This window comes from Bos indicus x Bos taurus, chromosome 9, assembly GCF_003369695.1.
Source record: "Bos indicus x Bos taurus breed Angus x Brahman F1 hybrid chromosome 9, Bos_hybrid_MaternalHap_v2.0, whole genome shotgun sequence".
NCBI classification, from domain to species: domain Eukaryota; kingdom Metazoa; phylum Chordata; class Mammalia; order Artiodactyla; family Bovidae; genus Bos; species Bos indicus x Bos taurus.
In genome coordinates, this window is record NC_040084.1 from 61197226 (window position 1) to 61218488 (window position 21263).

A 21263-nucleotide genomic window follows, 5' to 3' on the forward strand; every position below is an offset into this window, starting at 1 on the left:
GGTTTCTAGATTGACCACGTAAAAGTGAAAAAAATTTCTGTGTTATAAAATAACCAAAACAGAGCAAAATGCCATTTGACAAGTTGAGAGCAATAGTTGAGGCATATATGATAAGATAAAAAAATGGATATTCTTATGAAAGGATTCTATAATTCTTCAGGCCAAAGAGGCATTCATCCATAGAAAAATATGGAAAACAATGAAAATGCAATACAGATAGCCAAGAAACATGAAAAAAGTTTCATTCTCCCTTGTTAATAAGAAATACAAATTAAAATGTATGTTGTTACCTTCCGCAGTCAAATTTGCAAAGATATAAAAAAATCATAATGTCAAGGATTGGATAAAATGGATGTACTGATACATTGTTAATTAAGGTGTTAATTGATATAGCCTCTCTGGAGGGCCATTTTGGTGATTTCTATTGATCCTAAAAAGTGTTCATATACTTTGACTCATCAAGGCCACATCTAAGAATTTATTTAAAGGAAGTAGTCATAGATGCACATAAAGATTTATGTGAAAGAAATTTTATCACATCTTCCTTTGTAATAAAAAAATCCCTGGAAACAGCATATCTGATGGAAGCCGATCATTTATATTATACAGTATGCAGTTTATCTAATAGAAGAACAATAGTATGGGACTACATGACATAGTATTACGGTATGTATATGTGTTTATGTTTACACATTCACATGAATATATGTAACAGGTATGCATATATTTAGGATACAGCTAGAAGATTCACAGCCTAAAATAGCATTGAACAATATATTGAACATTTATTTGAACAATTAAAAGCTCTTTTCATTTGAGATAAGCTATTATAGGGGTAAATGCTAAATGTACTTGAAGAATTCAAGAAGACTTAATGTCTGGAATCAGGTGTCATGATTTCAGAAACATTAATACTCTCAAATTGATAAATTGACCAGTTGTACTCTTGGAGGGGCCTTAGGAAGCATTACTACGAACTAGCTAATGAAGGTGATGGAATTCCAGCTGAACCATTTAAAATCCTAAAAGATGATGCTGTTAAAGTGCTGTGTTCAGTACGTCAGCAAATTTGGAAAACTTGGCAATGGCCACAGGATTAGAAAAGGTCAGTTTTCATTCCAATCCCAAAGAAAGGCAATGCCAAAGAATGTTCAAACTACTGTACAGTTGTAATACTTTTTTACATCTAACAAGGTAATGCTGCTCAAAATCTTTCAAGCTAGATGTACAAGTTGGATTTGGAAAAGGCACAGGAACCAGAGATCAAATTGCCAACATCCTTTGGATCATAGGAAAAGCAAGGGAATTCCAGAAAAGTCTATTTCTGCTTCATTGACTAGGCTAAAGCCTTTAACTGTATGAATCACAACAAACTGTGGAAAATTCTTAAAGGGATGGGAACACCAGACCACCTTAACTCCCTGCTGAGAAACCTGTATGCACGTCAAGAAGCAACAGTTAGAACCGGACATGGAACAATGGACTGGTTCAAAATTGGGAAAGGAGTACGTCAAGACTGTCATCCTACTGACAATACGTCAAGTATTGTCATCCTGCTTATTTAACTTATATGCAGAGTACATCATTCAAAATGCTGGGCTAAATGAATCACAAGCTGGTATCAAGATTGCTGGGAGAAATATCAACAACCTGAGATATGCAGATGATACTACTCTAATGGCAGAAAAAGAAGAGGAACTAAAGAACCTCTTGATGAAAGGGAAAGAGGAGAGTGAAAAAGCTGGCTTAAAAGTCAACTTCAAAAAATTAAGATCATAGCATCCAGTCCCATCACTTCATGGCAAATAGATGGGGAAACCATGGAAACAGTGACAGACTTAATTTTCTTGGGCTCCAAAATCACTGCAGATGGTGACTGCAGTGTTGAAGTTAAAAGATGTTTGCTCCTTGAAAGAACAGCTATGACAAACCTAGACAGTGTACTGAAAAGCAGAGACATCACTTTGCTGACAAAGGTCCATCTAGTCAAAGCTGTGGTTTTTCCACTAGTCATGTACGGATGTGAGAGTTGAACTATAAAGAAAGCTGAGCACTGAAGAATTGATGCTTTTGAACTGTGGTGCTGGAGAAGACTCTTGAGAGTCCTTTGGACTTCAAGGAGATCAAACCAGTCAATCCAAAAGGAAATCAACTCTGAATATTCATTGGAAGGGCTGATGTTGATGCTGAAGCTCTAATACTTTGGCCACCTGATGCAAAGAGACAACTCACTGGAAAAGACCCTGATTCTGGGAAAGACTGAGGGCAGGAGGAGAAGGGGACAGCAGAGGTTGAGATGGTTGGATAGCATCACTGACTCAGTGGATATGAGTTTGAGCAAACTCAGGGAGATAGTGAAGGACAGGGAAGTCTGGTGTGCTGCAGTCTATAGGGTTGCAAAGAGTCAGACATGACTTAGCGACTAAACAACAATAATTCTTGGAAGAACTGATGGGAAAAATTTCTAAATTGAGTATTTTAACAAAGGAGTCTGAAATGCAGTACTTGGATGCAATCTCAAAGATGACAGAATGATCTCTGTTTGTTTCTAAGGCAAACCGTTCAATATCACAGTAATCCAAGTCTATGCCCCAACCAGTAATGCTGAAGAAGCTGAAGTTGAATGGTTCTATGAAGACCTACAAGACCTTTTAGAACTAACACCCCAAAAAGATGTCCTTTTCATTATAGGGGACTGGAATGCAAAAGTAGGAAGTCAAGAAACACATGGAGTAACAGGCAAATTTGTCCTTGGAGTACGGAATGAAGCAGGACAAAGGCTAATAGAATTTTGCCAAGAGAATGCACTGGTCATAGCAAACACCCTCTTCCAACAACACAAGAGAAGACTCTACACGTGGACATCACCAGATGGTCAACACCAGAATCAGATTGATTATGTTCTTTGCAGCCAAAGATGGAGAAGCTGTATACAGTCAGCAAAAACAAGACCGGGAGCTGACTGTGGCTCAGATCATGAACTCCTTATTGCCAAATTCAGACTGAAATTGAAGAAAGTAGGGAAAACCACTAGACCATTCAGGTATGACCTAAATCAAATTCCTTATGATTATACAGTGTAAGTGAGAAATATATTTAAGGGATTAGATCTGATAGAGTGCCTGATGAACTATGGACGGAGGTTTGTGACATTGTATAGGAGACAGGGATCAAGACCATCCCCATGGAAAAGAAATGTAAAAAAGCAAAATGGCTGTCTGGGGAGGCCTTACAAATAGCTGTGAAAAGAAGAGAAGCGAAAAGCAAAGGAGAAAAGGAAAGATATAAGCATCTGAATGGAGAGTTCCAAAGAATAGAAGGAGAGATAAGAAATACTTCCTCAGCGATCAATGCAAAGAAATAGAGGAAAACAACAGAATGGGAAAGACTAGAGATCTCTTCAAGAAAATTAGAAATACCAAGGGAATATTTAATGCAAAGATGGGCTCAATAACGGACAGAAATGGTATGGATCTAACAGAAGCAGAAGATATTAAGAAGAGGTGGCAAGAATACACAGAAGAACTGTACAAAAAAGAGCTTCACAACCCAGATAATCATGATGGTGTGATCACTCACCTAGAGCCAGACATCCTGGAATGTGAAGTCAAGTGGGCCTTAGAAAGCATCACTATGAACAAAGCTAGTGGAGGTGATGGAATTCCAGTTGAGCTATTTCAAATCCTGAAAGATGATGCTGTGAAAGTGCTGCACTCAATATGCCAGCAAATTTGGAAAACTCAGCAGTGGCCACAGGACTGGAAAAGGTCAGTTTTCATTCCAATCCCAAAGAAAGGCAATGCCAAAGAATGCTCAAACTGCCGCACAATTGCACTCATCTCACACGCTAGTAAAGTAATGCTCAAAATTCTCCAAGCCAGGTTTCAGCAATATGTGAACCGTGAACTTCCAGATGTTCAAGCTGGTTTTAGAAAAGGCAGAGGAACCAGAGATCAAATTGCCAACATCCACTGGATCATGGAAAAAGGAAGAGAGTTCCAGAAAAATATCTATTTCTGCTTTATTGACTATGCCAAAGCCTTTGACTGTGTGGATCATAATAAACTGGAAAATTCTTAAGGAGATGGGAATATCAGACCACCTGACCTGCCTCTTGAGAAACCTATTTGCAGATCAGGAGGCAGCAGTTAGAACCTTACATGGAACAACAGACTGGTTCCAAATAGGAAAAGGAGTACGTCAAGGCTGTATATTGTTACCTTGCTTCTTTAACTTCTATGCAGAGTACATCATGAGAAACGCTGGGCTGGAAGAAGCACAAGCTGGAATCAAGATTGCCGGGAGAAATATCAATAACCTTAGATACGCAGATGACACCACCCTTATGGCAGAAAGTGAAGAGGAACTCAAAAGCCTCTTGATGAAAGTGAGAGGAGAGTGAAAAAGCTGGCTTAAAGCTCAACATTCAGAAAACTAAGATCATGGCATCTGGTCCCATCACTTCATGGGAAATAGATGGGGAAACAGTGTCAGACTTTATTTTTTGGGGCTCCAAAATCACTGCAGATGGTGACTGCAGCCATGAAATTAAAAGACGCTTACTCCTTGGAAGCAAAGTTATGACCAACCTAGATAGCATATTCGGAGAAGGCAATGGCACCCCACTCCAGTACTCTTGCCTGGAAAATCCCATGGGCAGAGGAGCTTGGTAGGCTGCAGTCCATGTGGTCGCTAAGAGTCAGACACGACTGAGCGACTTCCCTTTCACTTTTCACTTTCATGCATTGGAGAAGGAAATGGCAACCCACTCCAGTGTTCTTGCCTGGAGAATCCCAGGGATGGGGGAGCCTGGTGGGCTGCCGTCTATGGGGTCGCAGAGTCGGACACGGCTGAAGTGACTTAGCAGCAGCAGCAGATAGCATATTGAAAAGCAGAGACATTACTTTGTCAACAAAGGTCCGTCATTTATGGGTTTTCCAGTGGTCATGTATGGATGTGAGAGGTGGACTGTGAAAAAAGCTGAGCGCTGAAGAATTGATGCTTTGAATTGTGGTGTTGGAGAAGACTCTTGAGAGTCCTTTGGACTGCAAGGAGATCCAACCAGTCCATTCTCAAGGAGATTGGTCCTGGGTGTTCATTGGAAGGACTGATGGTGAAGCTGAAACTCCAATGCTTTGGCCACCTCATGCGAAGAGTTGACTCATCGGAAAAGACTCTGATGCTGGGAGGGGTTGGGGGCAGGAGGAGAAGGGGACGACAGAGGATGAGATGGCTGGATGGCATCACTGACTCGAGGGACCTGAGTTTGAGTGAACTGCTGGAGTTGGTGATGGACAGGGAGGCCTGGTGTGCTGCAATTCATGGGGGTCGCAAAGAGTTGGACACGACTGAGCGACTGAACTGAACTGATGGGTTTAAAATTATAACTGTGATATAATACAGTATTCATTATTATATATTACTTGTTTTATATCACTGGACTGTGATTCTGTTCATTGGATTGAAGTGGAAACTTTTCCTTTGGGTCTGCTCAGTTTGGAGCACAGGTTGGGGTGGCAATTATTTATTGTAGTAATACTGAGAAGACAGTAACAGAAACTGGTCTTAGAGATGGTTTCTCATATCATCTTCTCAAACAAAAGAATTAAAGAATCAAGTCTGTGTTCTTAGGATCAGAAAATATTGGCCTGCTTTTACAGTGTTTTAATTGTGTTTTTGAGATGCAGTTTTTATCAGCCTTCTGCACATTCTTGCTGAAGGATACTGTGACCACTAGGGGACATTGATGGCATGGCAAAAGTGAGACACATTTATTTTCAAAGTTAGTCTGATTAAAAAAAAATCTTTAAATTAACTGATGTGACTGTCAGTACATGCAGTTAGCCTAGTTGTGGGATGATACTGTAGAGTTAGTGGAGATATAGAGTTCTGAAACACATAGAAGCTTCAGATGTTTTCTAATCGCTAAGTCTTGTCCAACTCCTCTGCGACCCCAGAGGACTGTAGCCTGCCAGGCTCCTTTTCCATGGAATTTCCCAGACAAGAATACTGGACTGGGTTGCCATTTTCTTCTCCGGGGATCTTCCTGACCCAGGGATCAAACTTGTGTCTCCTTCCTTGGCAGGCAGAGTCTTTACCACAGACCTGCCCAAGAACTGCTGCTGCTACTGCTGCTGCTAAGTTGCTTCAGTCGTGTCTGACTCTGTGCGACTCCATAGACTGAAGCCCACCAGGGCCCGCCATCCCTGGGATTCTCCAGGCAAGAACACTGGAGTGGGTTGCCATTTCCTTCTCCAGCCCAAGAACTACAGCTTCATAATCTCATAATCCCTGGGGGCAGTACCCCCTAATTTATCTTTATAGTGGAAATTTTCAATCATACCAAAAGTAGGGAGAATAGTAAAATGACACCTTATGTATCCATTGTTCAGCTTCACTAATTATCATTTTACTGATTTTTTTTTCATTTTTCCTCTCCTTCTCCTAACAAATTTTTTTCTGAGTTTTAAAGCAAACCATAGATACCATGTCATTTCACTAAAAGTGTTTCATTATGCATCTCTAACTGAGAAGAATTTTTGTTTTTTTATAACCACCATGCAGTTATACCAAACAGAATAATGAGAAATTCCTTAATGTCATCTGATGCTTAGTCCACTTTTAGATTTCCTCAATCCCCTTTTAAAGTTAGATTTTTCAAACCAGGATCCAGCAGTATCCAAATACTACATTTTGTTTTTTCTGATTCTCTCTCTTTTAAATGCTGTCACTTTGTTGGAGAAATCAGGTCTTTGTCCTATAAAATGTTCCATTATCTGGATTTACCTGAGTGCCTCCTCATAGTATTAGTTAACTTTTTCCTTTGTCCCCTGTCTGTCTTGTAAACTGGTAGTTAAAACAGGAGGCATAATTACATGTTTTAAGCAAGAATACTTCATAGTTGGTGTCGTATGTTTCCTTTTACCCTACATCAGTTAGCACATAATGTCTGGTGGACCCACTTTTAGGGGTACAAAGATGAGTAAGTAGGGACAGGTGGTGGCATGTTATTTCCTCTGTTACTCTTTAATCTGTCTTTTACCTAATTTTTTTTTTTTTAATCTGTTGATGACTGTTACCTTCTTCTGATATTTCATTAGGAGTTGCAAAACAGTGATTTTTCTGATTGGCTAATTTCTTCATGAATTAGCTGGAATTCCTCTTTAGCAAAGAACTATTCCTTCTCAACAATTTGATTATCCTGAAATGCAGTTTGTACTGGAAAGGCAAGTTAAATTTCTGATTGTTTTATTTATCAATTTCCAGAATAATGTATTGGTATCTTACCAATGTCTGGTGGTGACTGATTAATCTTATTATTATTTCTTTTTGGAGTATCTGTTTGAACTCATGAATTTTTGTGCAGTTGATATATTTAAATTATTTATAGTCAGTATTTATTCTTATGCCCAAATTGCTTTATCCTAGGCCAGTGGGAGCCCCTTCAAGTTGATTTCTGTATCTTTTTGATAGCACCCCATCAGTCTTTGACAGTTTCGTTGTTTTCTGGTATAACGTGTTTTCCAGACATGGAATTGGTTATTCCTTTAAGGAACCTGGTTCCTTTAAGTGGAAAGTAGTATTTAGAAATAATCTAGGTATAGAGAGCATTCCATAATTAAACACATGAACATTTCTGCAGTTAAATACATGAATATTCATTCACACTAAGTGAGAAAAATAGACTATAAATAACGTCACATCAGCTCAGGTCAGGTTTTGTCCCCAAATGATCTACCCCAAATCTTAATTTTTAAGAGCTTTTTTAAAAATTATAATGACAAATAAGAGATTATGTATGGAGCTATGGTGCATTTGTTTGCTTGTGCTGAAAATTGAGGATAATAATTTTGTGGGCTGTAGAAATAGAGAAGTCTGGTTTTTGTTAAAAGAGAAATGACTGATTTCTTTGTAAATGGTAGACTAAAAGATATGTAACTTAACTAATGCCTCTAATTATTTTAGGTGTTTCTAGTTATAAATACATAGGTCAGATTTTCGAATATATATTTTTATGAGTAGTGCATGTGAATTTTGTTAAAAAATTTTTTCTTTTGATTATATAAAATTTTTTTAAGATTACTTGACGTGTAATAAGTTCTTAATAATAGTTTCCTCTTGCTGTTCTTCTTCTTATTATTATTTTTGGCTCATTTAGACCAGAGGAATCTCAACCTAAACACTATTGACATTTTAAATAGGGTAATTCTTTATTTTGGGGGACTCTTCTGTGCACTGTAGGATGTTTAACAGCATTTCTGGCCTCTACCCATGAGGTGTTATGCCACCCCACCAGTTGTGACAATTAAAATTGTCTTCTGGGACTTTCCTGATGGCTTAGTGGTGAAGAATCTGCCTGACAGTGCAGGAGACACAGATTTGATCCCTGTTCCGGAAAGATCCCACATACCACCTAACGACTAAGCTCGTGTGCCACAGCTATTGAGCCTGTGCTCTAAAGCCAGGGAGCTGCAACTGCTGAGCCCCCATGCTGCAACTACTGAGGCTTGTATGCCCACGTTCCACAGCAGGAGAAGCCACTGCCGTGAGAAGCCTGAGCACTGCCACTAGAGAGTAGCCCCTGTCACAGCTAGAGAGAAGTTGGCATAGCAACGAAGACCCAGCATAGCCAAAAAAACAACAAAAAGTCTCCTGACATTGCCAGATGTCCTCTGGGGAGGGGGGTGGGTAAAATCACCCCCAGTCGAGAATCATTTATTTAGACTCATCAGGTAACGTTTTTGATACTAAAAATAAGTTTATCTGATTAGTGAGATAAAAAGGAAGTTGTGTATATTGAGATGAGGCAGTATTTAGAAAGCCATGTTGCCACCAGCCCTGTGTAAGTCACCTCTTCCTAATTTATACTTACAGTCATTTCAGTATGTATATTTTTATAGTTAAAGCCCAGTTCTCTTTTTTTGTTGGGGAGATTGTTTTCCTTTCTTAATTTGAGATTTTAAAGGACTATCATTTTTCCTTAATATATAGATTAATGTTACTTTTTGAGATTCTGTATAAATTTATTTCCTTATGTTAGCTTAGAATAGAAAATGATAACAAATTTGAATAAGAAGTGACTTGAAATAGTTAATCAAGAGCTAATCTTTACTTACAAACTGTGCTCTGCTTGCCACTAGATGGACCCATTCTCATAATGAACAGAGGAAAACTGAAAAAAAAAAAAAAAAAAAAAAAAATGCTTCCCCTCCCCAACTCCTAAACATTGAAGATAAATGAGGTTAGGCTTGTAGTATACCTATTTAATGAAATTAAAAAAAAAAATCAGGTACATAATCTTCCATATTTTTCTATAGAGATTTGTTTTGTTGAAGGTTTTTATGTTTCTTACTTCACGCTTTTCTTACTTTAACAATCTAGTCATTTATTAATACTTTGAAGTATAACAATAAAGTAAAACTTTATGTACTTATTTAACAAAGAATATTAAAAGAGCACTGGTACTTAAATTGTGTATCATCACATGACTTAATCACTTGATTGCAATTATTCGTACATATGTTATTTGTAAAAATATTTGCTCTAAAGAGATGCAAAAACAGTAGTGGTGTAGATGAGAAACATATCTAAAGTTAGAGTGTTGTTATTTAGTCTCTAAGGCATGTCTGACTCTTCGAGACTCAGTGGACTGTAGCCTGCCAGGCTCCTCTGTTGGGATTTCCCAGGCAAGAATACTGGAGTGAGTTGCTATTTCCTTCTCCAAAAATTAGAGTATTTGTTGCTTAAATTGGTCTCAAATATAAAGTAGAAAGGAAATTTACATATTGTGTTGATACATGTTGAATAAAAAAGTCTGTTTACATAAACTGACATCTTTGCATAATTTTTGAGGCATCTTTTCTTACAGAGTACTGGAGATGATGACTTTATAGAGTTTCATGATTATAGCAGCTTATTTCTAAGGAGTGTCTTTTTTTGTTCAAGGCTGATCTCTTTATTATTATTTTTTTAAATCTCTTAGGAAACTTCATTTCAGTTACATCATTGTTCTCTATTACTTTCAACCTCTGTGAATTAACCAGATCTTTCTCAGCCTATAAACGTATTAAACCTCTTATATTAAAATATTACCCTGCCCCCAAAAAACCTTTTCTTGCTCTTTTATATGTCCCTTTCCCCTTCCCAGCACACTTTCCAAAAGATTGATACTCAAATCCGTCCATTCCTATTCACCTCATTGCAACCTGGAGTCCTCCCTCTAAACAAATAGCGACTTTCAGTTCTTATCTTCATGTGACATTTACACAGTGCTTGGGACTTCCTCTTTCCCTGGTAAACATGACCCTATGTTCATGTTCTCTTTATTTTCTTGGCCCCCATGAAAGTTCATTTTTAGTCTTTTTTAAAATGCCTTCCCACCCCCTCAACTTATTCTTGAAAGGTTAGTTTTCCTCACATTCCATCTTTATTTATGTTTTCTTGTTCTACCCATTTTTAGTGATTTTTATCCACACCACAGACACCTTCTGTAGTTGACTATATGCTGATCATGAATCCACAACTCCAGCTAGACCTTTCTGTGAAGCTCTTTACCCTATTTCCAAATATTTTTGAGTCTCATAAGAAAACACTGCCCCCCTCCCATTTTTTTTTTTGTATTTTGGCCACACCACCAGGCATAGGGATGGTTCCCTGACCAGGAATTGAACCCACGCCTCTGCAATGAAAGCGCCGAATCCTAACCACTGGAAGGTTAGGATCCCTCTGGGTCACCAGGGGACTTCCTATTAAGAACCTTAAACTCTGCACGTCCAAGTGTGCTCACTGTGTTGACTCTGCACATCCAGCTGTACTCATTGTGTTGCCCAGTAAACTGATATAAACTCCTGTATTTCATAACTTGGTGGGTGGTATCACTGCCTAATTAGTCATCCAAGTCAGAACCGAAGACTCCTTCTACATCTTTTCTATCAGTGTTGACAGTAATTGATCCCTCAGATTGCAGATTCTACCTTAAATGTTTCTTCCATCTGCCTCTCCGTGTTATTCCTATCACCAGGACCCTTGTCAGTCAAACCCTAATCTCACATAGAGATTAGTGGATGATTTCCTTACTAGTTTTCTTGGCTTCATTGATGCTTCTTCTCTGTTTTGTGTTGAACTGCCATTGAAGTGGATTTTCTAAAATGTGATAATTTAGTAATGTACACCAAGTCGTTTTTTATTACATTTTCAAAGTAGTTAAAATGATTTGAGAATGCAATCATTTTTGGAAGTTATGAAGCTCATTTGTAGCTTTGCATATTATAAAGATAGGACCATACTTACCTGGAATATGTTCTGAAAAAAAGCTTAACAAAAACAAATTTCTTTTTCTCAGCAGTTTTTCCTTTTAAAAGTCTATTTTGAAACGTTATAGGCTAATGTAAAGTTGGCTTCTAGAGAACTTTAAAGTAGTATTATTTTTATTGTACTGTATATTCATCAATTTCTATATCCAGTCAAATGTCCTGTGTGGGTATGTATGTGTGTCTTTTAGAATTGTGTGTTTGATGAAATATCTCCATATGTAAAATGCTTGGATCTTTTAGTTTTGAAATTAAACTTTAGACCTTAGAAACATTTGTAATTAATAAATCAGTATATTTACACTTTTTGCTAGTGCTATAAGTTAAATTCCAAGCAATTTAAGCTGACAGGTTTAATAGTTATAAGAGAGGGCTGAGTTTTAAAAATGTGGTTATTTTATAAAATGATTGAAATGTTTTGTTTGCAGGTTGGAATTTTGAAGTGAAATGTGGCCTCTGAAGTGATTTGTAATTTTAAATCAAAACTGCTTTATTTTCTAGGTGTTCATTGTACCCATGGTTTCAATCGCACTGGTTTCCTCATATGTGCCTTCTTGGTGGAGAAAATGGATTGGAGGTATTTGTTTCTTGTTGTAGTGAAAGAAGATATATTTAGTAATTGATAAAAAATTTTATTGATTTTTTTTCAGTTTTAGCATTTTATATTTCTAGGTTTTTGGTGAAGTAATGATTAACATGATTTCAGTGGTTTTTATTTTAGATTTGGTTAATCTTTAGAATACCATTCATTACTGATGTTTTCTACCAAGTAGCATGTTGAGTGCTTATGGATCCTAAATACTATACATTTTCTTTCCCAGATTTTTTTTCACATCTTTCAGAATTATCAGAGATAAGTCCTCCCAATATTTTGTGTATGTTTTCACCTTGGAGGTTACTACTGTTGTTTTTCATTTCATTTTTAAGTACCTTTAAAAAAAAATAGCTGCTGAGTATTAGAAAAAGCTTAAATACCATAAATACCACGCACCTTATGTTAAAACCGTTTCAGAATGGTTTGTCTCTTAGTAGATTGAATGCCTTGAGAGTAGGGACTGTGGTGTCTCCATTTTATAAAACTTCTGTTGTGCTTTGTATAATAGTCTTAAATATAAAGGTATTTTGGGGGACTGAGTCACTCTGTTTAAGCCAATCAACAGGTCTTTATGAGCACCTGTTAACTTGTAAAGTGTCTTTTTAGATTCTGAGAGATTAGAGAATGAGATATTTCTGAATTTCCTCATATACTTTAAAGGTCTTTTGTTTACAAAGCCTTTCATGCAGTAAGTCCTTCTCTGAATATAATCACCTGAAGTAGACATGTGATTATATGTTTCCCTGTTCACTTATCCTCTGTGGTTCTCTACTGCATACATTCTGCCTCTGCCTTTCTGCCCTTTCAGATGCTCTAAAAGGTAACTCTACACTATGTCGACTGCTATGTCAGACTCAGCCTATGCTTAGCCTCCCTCTGGTGACCTCTGCTCTTAACGCTTGGGTCTGTTGAAAGTTCCTGAAAAACCAGCATGCTTTTACTTTATCTTCATGTTGCTTTTCCTTGACTGGTGTTTTCTGTTACAATCAGACCTCAACCTTTAAGGGTTTACTTAAATTCTTTACAGACTCCACCCGGGTCTCCTCATTACACTCATTGCAGTTTACCTTTAGAGTTTAGGAAATACCATGTACCTTGTGTTAAAACTGTTTCAAAATGATTTGTCTTAGTAGATTGAATGCCTTGAGAGTAGGGATTGTGATGTATCTATTTTATGAAACCTCTATTATACTTTGTTATAATAGCCTTAAATATAATAAGAGAATTTTGATAAATCTGCATAAATGGAGAGTAGTGAGGAAATTGCATGGTGTTTATTTTCCATAGTATTGAAGCAGCAGTTGCTACTTTTGCTCAAGCCAGACCACCAGGAATTTATAAGGGTGATTACTTGAAAGAACTTTTTCGTCGCTATGGTGATATAGAGGAAGCACCACCCCCACCTCTATTGCCAGATTGGTGTTTTGAGGATGATGAAGATGAAGATGAGGACGAGGATGGAAAAAAGGAATCAGAACCTGGGTCAAGCGCCTCCTTTGGTAAAAGGAGAAAAGAACGTTTAAAATTGGTAATGTTTAAAGCTATTATTATAGTCTTTACCTTTTTCCTCTACAGGCTTATTGAGATTTATGCAAATAGAATGTTGACTATGTTTGTTTTGCTGGATTTGTAAGGTTTCTCTATACCTGTTATTTCCAAAGACTCTTTTTTTTGACTGCACCACGTGGCTTGTGGGGTCTTAGTTCCCCAACTGACGATTGAACCTAGACCCTTGGCAGTGAGAGTGTGGAGTCTTAACTACTGGACCACCAGGAAAGTCCCCCAAAGACTTTTTTTTTAATTAATTTTTATTGGAGTATAGTTGCTTCATAATGTTGTATTCGTTTCCTCCTTCAGCAAAGGAGGTGAACTTTTCAGCAAAGGAAAGTGAACTTTCCTCACTTCAGCAAAGTGAATCAGTTATACATATACAGTTATCCCCTCTTTAGATTCCCTTCCCATTTAGGTCACCACAAAGCATTGAGGAGAGTTTCCTGTCCTCCCAAAGATTCTTGATAGCCATGGATCATGGCCTTTTCTACAAAAAATTTTCAGTTATATAAATTTATCCCATTTTTATTTCTTAGGTAAACCAAAGAACTGTTAGATGTTAGATTGAGAATTTATTGTTTCTTTGCAAAAGATGTGAGATTCCAACTAAATGTAAAATGAATATTTTTACTAGTGCTTTACAAACTTGTCTCATATTTAAAATAACTTTATACATAAATTCTCCTTTCCATGGGTGGCACTTTCATATTTTTCTGTAAAGTTGAATTCAGAAGACTCTTATTTCTTCAGTAAGCAATTCCTATTAATCTTCTAGAAATACAAGGCCTAACAAAAAACATTAGGTGTTACCTTCTTTTCTTGGTGGGATAGTGGGATATATTGAGAAGAAAAATGCTGGTTGTGACTACATACAGAAGTATATGTTGTAGGCCAAAGGGGAAAGTTAGGAAAAGTGTGGTGGTAATTAATTGTTAATAAAGTTAATCATTCAGGTATGTGGGCTACCATTGTTGAGTAGTAAGCAGTATACCTCACAACTCATTTCTTAGTAGGTGTTGATTCACAGGCAGGGAAGAAAATGCCTTAAATGTAAATCATAAAATATAATTATTTGGGACTTAAAGTTTCTTGTTTGGAAAACATTTTGTTAATATGTACATATTTCAAACTTCAGCATTCTACCACCACTAACAAGTGTATAAATTGCTTTGAAACATGAAACTAATTTCAAAAAGAACATTTTTTTTTACTCTAACTTATTTTCTGGATTTATATATATCTGAAATTACTGAATCACATATCTGGAAAAATAAGTATCATATTCTAAAGAAAGTCTACTAGCATAACGCATAGATGATTACCCTCTTATATCATTTTTATGAGGGAATTCAACTGAATTTTTTAAGAGTAACATTAATTAGAAGCATATACTTAATGTGTTCTTGAATTATGATCTAGTATTTAAAAGTGTAAAAGTTTAAACGGTTTACTGGAAAAGGTCAGTTTTCATTCCAATCCCAAAGAAGGGCACTGCCAAAGAATGCTCAAACTACCGCACAATTGCACTCATCTCACACGCTAGTAAAGTAACGCTCAAAATTCTCCAAGCCAGGCTTCAGCAATATGTGAACCATGAAATTCCAGATGTTCAAGCTGGATTTAGAAAAAGCAGAGGAACCAGAGATCAAATTGCTAACATCCATTGGATCATTGAAAAAGCAAGAGAGTTCCAAAAGAACATCTGTTTCTGCTTTATTGACTATGCCAAAGCCTTTGACTGTGTGGATCACAATAAACTGTGGAAAATTCTTAAAGAGATGGGCATACCAGGCCACCTGACCTGCCTCTTGAGAAACCTGTATGCAGGTCAGGAAGCAACAGTTAGAACTGGACATGGAACAACAGACTGGTTCCAAATAGGAAAAGGAGTACGTCAAGGCTGTACGTCAACCCTGCTTCTTTAACTTCTGTGCAGAGTACATCATGAGAAACGCTGGGCTGGAGGAAGCACAAGCTAGAATCAAGATTGCCAGGAGAAATATCAGTAACCTCAGATATGCAGATGACACCACCCTTACAGCAGAAAGTGAAGAAGAACTAAAGAGCCTCTTGATGAAAGTGAAAGAGGAGAGTGAAAAAGTTGGCTTAAAGCTCAACATTCAGAAAACTAAGATCATGGCATCTGGTCCCATCACTTCATGGGAAATAGATGGGGAAACAGTGTCAGACTTTATTTTTGGGGGCTCCAAAATCACTACAGATGGTGACTGCAGCCATGAAATTAAAAGATGCTTACTCCTTGGAAGGAAAGTTATGACCAACCTAGGCAGCATATTCAAAAGCAGAGACTTTACTTTGTCAACAAAGGTCTGTCTAGTCAAGGCTATGGTTTTTACAGTGGTCATGTATGGATGGGAGAGTTGGAGTATAAAGAAAGCTGACCACCGAAGAATTGATGCTTTTGAAGTGTGGTGTTGGAGAAGACTCTTCAGAGTCCCTTGGACTGCAAGGAGATCCAACCAGTCCATCTTAAAGGAGATCACTCCTGGGTGTTCACTGGAGGGACTGATGGTGAAACTGAAACTCCAGTACTTTGGCCACTTGATGTGGAGAGCTGACTCCTTTGAAAAGACCCTGATGCTGGGAAAGATTGAGGGCAGGAGAAGGAGATGACAGAGGATGAGATGGTTGGATGGCATCACTGACTCAAGGACATGAGTTTGAGTAAGCTCCGAAAGTTGGTGATGGACAGGGAAGCCTGGCATGCTGCAGTCCATGGGGTCGTGAAGAGTCCAACACGACTGAGCGATTGAACTGAACTGAACTGATTTTACAAAATGAGTTAAGTTTGCAGCATTTATTTTTCTTTGCCAGCAGAAATGTTTTAAAAATGACATTTATTTAAAAATATTAAGTACCATTAAATCCTTATTGTTACAAAAGAGCTCCAGTGGCATAAGAGGAAACTAGCAGAGAAGTGCATGTTTCTTTAGGGGGAAAAAAATGATGTAAAATAAAAGCAAACCCAAACCTGGTTTCTCCTGTTTTGTTTTGTCAGTTACTCACAGGAGTATTTAAAAATTCCTCACTATGATTATGGATTTACCTGTTTTTCCTTAGAGTACTGTTAGATTTTGCTTTATATATTTTGAGGTGACACATTTCACATTCGTGTGAAAATGCCTTTATTTTCCTCATCTTTTTGAAGAACAGTTGTTCTTCGAAACCCAGGTTCTTGACTTCTGTGTTGGCGTGTTGAAGATACTATTCTGTAATTCATTTCTTTTGAGAAGTTGCTTCTTTGAAGGCAATTTCTTTTTGGTTTTGATTTTCAGCAGTTTTACTATGATGTTTCTCCCTGTGGTTTTCTTTGCATTTTTCCAGCTTCCTACTTGCAGTGACCCTTGAATCTATGGTTGGATTTTTCTTTTATCAGTTTTAGATATTCTTGGCTATTATCTCTTCAAATATTATTTTAAATCAATTTTTTCATCTCTTTCCTTCTACCCAATAGACCTTTTATATTTTATTATTTCTTAAAATGTTGTCTATGTTCTTTTCAGTACTTTCTATCCTTTTGTTTCATTTTTTTCAGTCTGGATATTTTTTTCTGACCAAGTGTTTTAATTCTCTGTTTTAAGTTTGTGCTGCTGTTAAATTTATCCATTAAGTTCTTAATTTCAGTTATTTTACTTTCACTTCTGGAATTTCAGCTTGAGTATTAAAATAACTTTCAGTTCTCTACTGGGATTCTGCATCTTGTCATTTAGGTTTTTGAATTTATTAACCCTATTTGAAAGCCCATGTGAAGTAACTAATGTATAGCTATCCTCTGGGTCTTTTTTTTTTTTTCTTCTTGTGTCCTTTGATTTCTAGTCAATTGTAGTTTTTTGTTTGTTTGTTTTCTTCATACCTGGGTATTTCTGCTAGCTAGACATTATGTATGAAAAATTACGGAAATGATTTGTGGCTCTTTACCACGTTATCTTCCTTCAGAGAAGATTTACTTTTGCTCCTACACAAGATAGGAGTAGAGAATCTTAACTCAGTTCGGAATTGACCTGTTAAAAGCTGGGCTTTAGTTTGAGAGCTGGTCTGATTTTGGTTCACCCCAATTCCTAGAGTGTGGTCCTCTGGGAATTCTAACTGAAAGCCTGGAAAATTAAGCAGGACCTCTCCTTGATGGCCTGGTACTCTAGTTTTTGTTTTCCCTTTCTTGTGATAAATGCTGAAAGTTCTGTTCAGTTTCTTACCCTCTCAGCTACTGTTTTTGAAACAGTGCCTATAGAGGAAAATCCTAGAGGAGAAAAATTATGCCAGCTGTCTAGCACATCTCGCTGGAATTCCATTCTTTCTGAGTTCTTGGCTTCAGGTCCTTACCACCTTTATAATTCTCTGATGTCTTAAAACAGGTACTTTTAACTTGTTTTGTAGTGTTTTCTCATGGCTACACAATTGGTCTAAATAAGCTAGTCTGCCATTGCTGAAAGCAGCAAGCTTCCCTTCTCTGTTTTTGGAGGAAGCAATTAGGTTTGATCTCTGACTGACATTGAGGACATGGTGAATTTCAAGAATATTTGTATTTATACTTCCAAAGGTGGAGTCATGAAAAAAGAAAACTCTAAAGCCTTTTGTACTTTAGTAGGTTTTTCTTCTTTTCAGATCATAATTAGTAAATATTAAAATTGTTAAATATTTTTTATTTATAAAAATAATATCTTACATTAAAGAAAGTTTGGAAACAAATAATCTTTCAGTTTTCACCCTGCCACTAGCATTTTTATCATCTTAAAAGAATTTCTTCCTTTTACTTACCTGTCTAGTTACTTATCTCTTTTAGAGTGTCCACAAGTGACGTAAAGTTCAGTTCTCTTTGTAAAATAAAAATGTGAAAATCTGGAAGTGTAAAGGGTTAAAAGTTATCTCTTTATTCCCACTTCTACTCTACTTTTTGATTATACTTCTAGATACTGACTTTTTCTATGCATTTATATACATTTATTCAGTTTTAACCTGACTCCTCATATCTATTGTTAACATAAATGTATTTAATATTAGCTTTTTTTTTTTTTCCCCCACTTGGATATCTTTTCTTAGTACATACAGAACTACCTCATTCCTTTTAGGTAGCACCAGAGGGAATAGTTTATAAGCAGCAAACAGAACATTTCTTTAGAAGACAAGAGAGGACATCAAGCCATAAAATAACAGCAGGCTATTATGAAGAAGAACCAGTTAGAGAACTTGGAAATTATAATAATAAAGGAAAAAATCAGGAGGTGGGTTTGATAGCAGCCTGAAGTTAGCAGCCTGAAGGAGATTATCAAACTGGAAGATCCAGGTAAGAAATTTTTCCTGGATGTAGCACAAAAGGACAAGGAAATATGCAGAATAGTTTAGAGTTTTAGGTAGTGACCTGTGTGAATGATTTAATGGTACGAAAAGTCACAGAGGGAACAAGTATGGTAAGGATAGGAAGTGTCTTTCTGAGGTTTATTTTCTGTGACAGTAGAGCTAGGTCACAGTAGTTATCTTAAGAAACTAATGGGAGATGAGAAAAAGGAGACAGTTGTGGTCAGGGTCCACAGTGCCGCCCCGCTTTTGAAAATTTGCTAGAACTTAACATATACTTAGTTGTCCTCAGAGCTAAGATTTAGTGCAGCAATGTACTAAGAATATCCGGATCAAAAGGGGAAAAAAGAAGTGGAGTTTTGAGGAGTCCATGTGCAGGCTTCCTTATGCTCTTTCCTTCCCGCAGGGAATCAGTCATACAGAGCTCACTCTTCCCATAGCAGTGGAAATGCAGCAGCGTGTGTGTGATGTTGCTGTCTAGGGAAGCTTGTTAGAGTCTCAGTGCCTACGGTTTTTATTCATGGTTGGTCATGTAGATAGCGTGTACCTAGCATGTATCAGTATTCCAGAATCCCAGAAGCGAAGCATTTGTTCAGCGTAAGTTTTAGTGTCTGTACAGGTAGTTTAGGCATGATGACCCAGTCTTATCAGTTGACTGAGAACAGTGAAGGTCGTTTCCCAGATGCCATCCAGAGGCCCACCTGGCAAGCACCCTGTTACGTTGACTCTTTTCTACACACTGGTGCACACTATTTGAGCAGTTTAATTATGAGCAAAAAGGGAGATGGAGGGTGATTGCTTGATGCAGACATATTTAGGAAAGGCTTCAAGCATAGTTATTACTTGAGGATAGGAACTAGTAGAATCAATGAAGTTGAAAATAACCTGAAATCATAGCAGAAGAAATGGTAGAGCAATTTCTGAGGAGACTGAAGGAAATGGAGTTCATGAGCAGATAGAAATAGGTCTTTAACAAGAGTAGGGAAATCCCATCCTTTGCACTGAGATTGTGATTTTTCCTCAGTAAATTTCAGCTGCCTACTTCCTTGTGGGTAGGGAAGGCATCCCATCCATAAAGGGAGCTTTTATGCAACCAGCCACAGTGGATATCTGCCCTACTTGATGTCTGCTGCTGCTGCTAAGTCACTTCAGTCGTGTCCGACTCTGTACGACCCCATAACGGCAGCCCACGAGGCTCCCCCGTCCCTGGGATTCTCTAGGCAAGAACACTTGAAGTCTAGTTGACTGCTAATGGCTGAATGAGTTAGCCTGAATGGAAGAGGAGCTATAGAAAGAGGCCAGGAGAGCAGTGAGGATGTAAGAGAATTGTTTACACTATGCTATGGGACTTGGGCAGTGCGAGAATGAGTGGTTTTCACTTAAGAGAAAAGTGAGTGCTTTTCTTGGTGGAGAGCTAGCTTCCAATGAAGACACAGGGTACAGAGTGTTCGTGAAAAAGGTTGAGTTTGCAGGGAAGGTTATTTATGAAAAAGAGATTCCAGGGTTTACATTGGAAAGGTGATTAATGATAAGATGAACCAAGAAGGGGCTCAGAAGCAGTGAGGACAAGACCATCAGAGAGGAAAGGTGACTGGAGAGTTGAATTTTGGGTGATGTCAACAGTGTGGTTGACAGGCATGACATGTGTGGATGTAATTAATTGGCAAGTTCATGGTTAGAAAACTTTCATTTTTCTTTTCTTTTAGTTGAGATTGAAGATAGTTAACAGAGAGCCAAGAGTGATTAATTCTTTGTATCTGTACTGAGGCTCAATATTTATTCATTATGTTCAGTTAAAAAATTTAGCTTGTTCAAATGTAGTGTTTGTGTTTTTAGGATTAATTTATGCTAATTTGACCTTTGCTTTTCAGAAATTATCATTGATTTTTTTGTCTTTGCTTAGGAAGTACATGCTCATAGGTGAAACTGGATACCTTCTTCATGTAAAACTTCTATGCTATTAGTACTTTCAGAGTAAAGATGCTTTCTTTTTTTAATTAATATGTACAAGATATAATTTTATCAGGATATTGAAGTTATTTGAGTATCTCAGTAACTATGTTGAAAAAACAACCCCCTGATTAAGTTTTCCTTTGAAAATACTCTGTTTAGTTATTGTATTTAATGGAGAAATGATTCTAAAACAGAAACTTCATTGGCAGATAAAGAGAGGTTATGGTATAATAGGAGAGGAATGGTACTCTTTCATCCTTTGGCTCATGGAACCTCCCTTGAAGGAAAACAAAGTAGATGACATTTTAAATAACTATAAAATATGATTCAGAACTAGGGGCAAAAAGTAGGATCAGCGTCTGCTGGATTGACCTAGGACTCTTCTAGATTTGACCTAGGACTTTTCTAGATGTATATGTACTAAAATTGCATTTTTTTCCCCTTCCCAAATAGTTCAGGTTGCCAAGCCTTTGCCAGAAGATTGATCATTGCAGTTTGCAGACCATATTTTTTATTCCTTAATTAAGTTAACAGCTAGAGTT

At 37.2% G+C, this 21263-nt stretch overlaps 1 protein-coding gene across 2 annotated transcripts in view; it reads left to right on the forward strand.

Moving 5' to 3' along the window:
- The window catches only part of RNGTT (RNA guanylyltransferase and 5'-phosphatase), a 232613-nt gene that overhangs the window by 21657 nt on the left and 189693 nt on the right, over positions 1 to 21263 (forward strand). For both annotated transcript variants that reach the window (XM_027551417.1, XM_027551416.1), the window contains exons 5-6: positions 11811 to 11886; positions 13192 to 13432. In XM_027551417.1, the coding sequence (XP_027407218.1) occupies positions 11811 to 11886; positions 13192 to 13432 (317 nt within the window). The remainder of the gene's footprint in view (positions 1 to 11810; positions 11887 to 13191; positions 13433 to 21263) is intronic.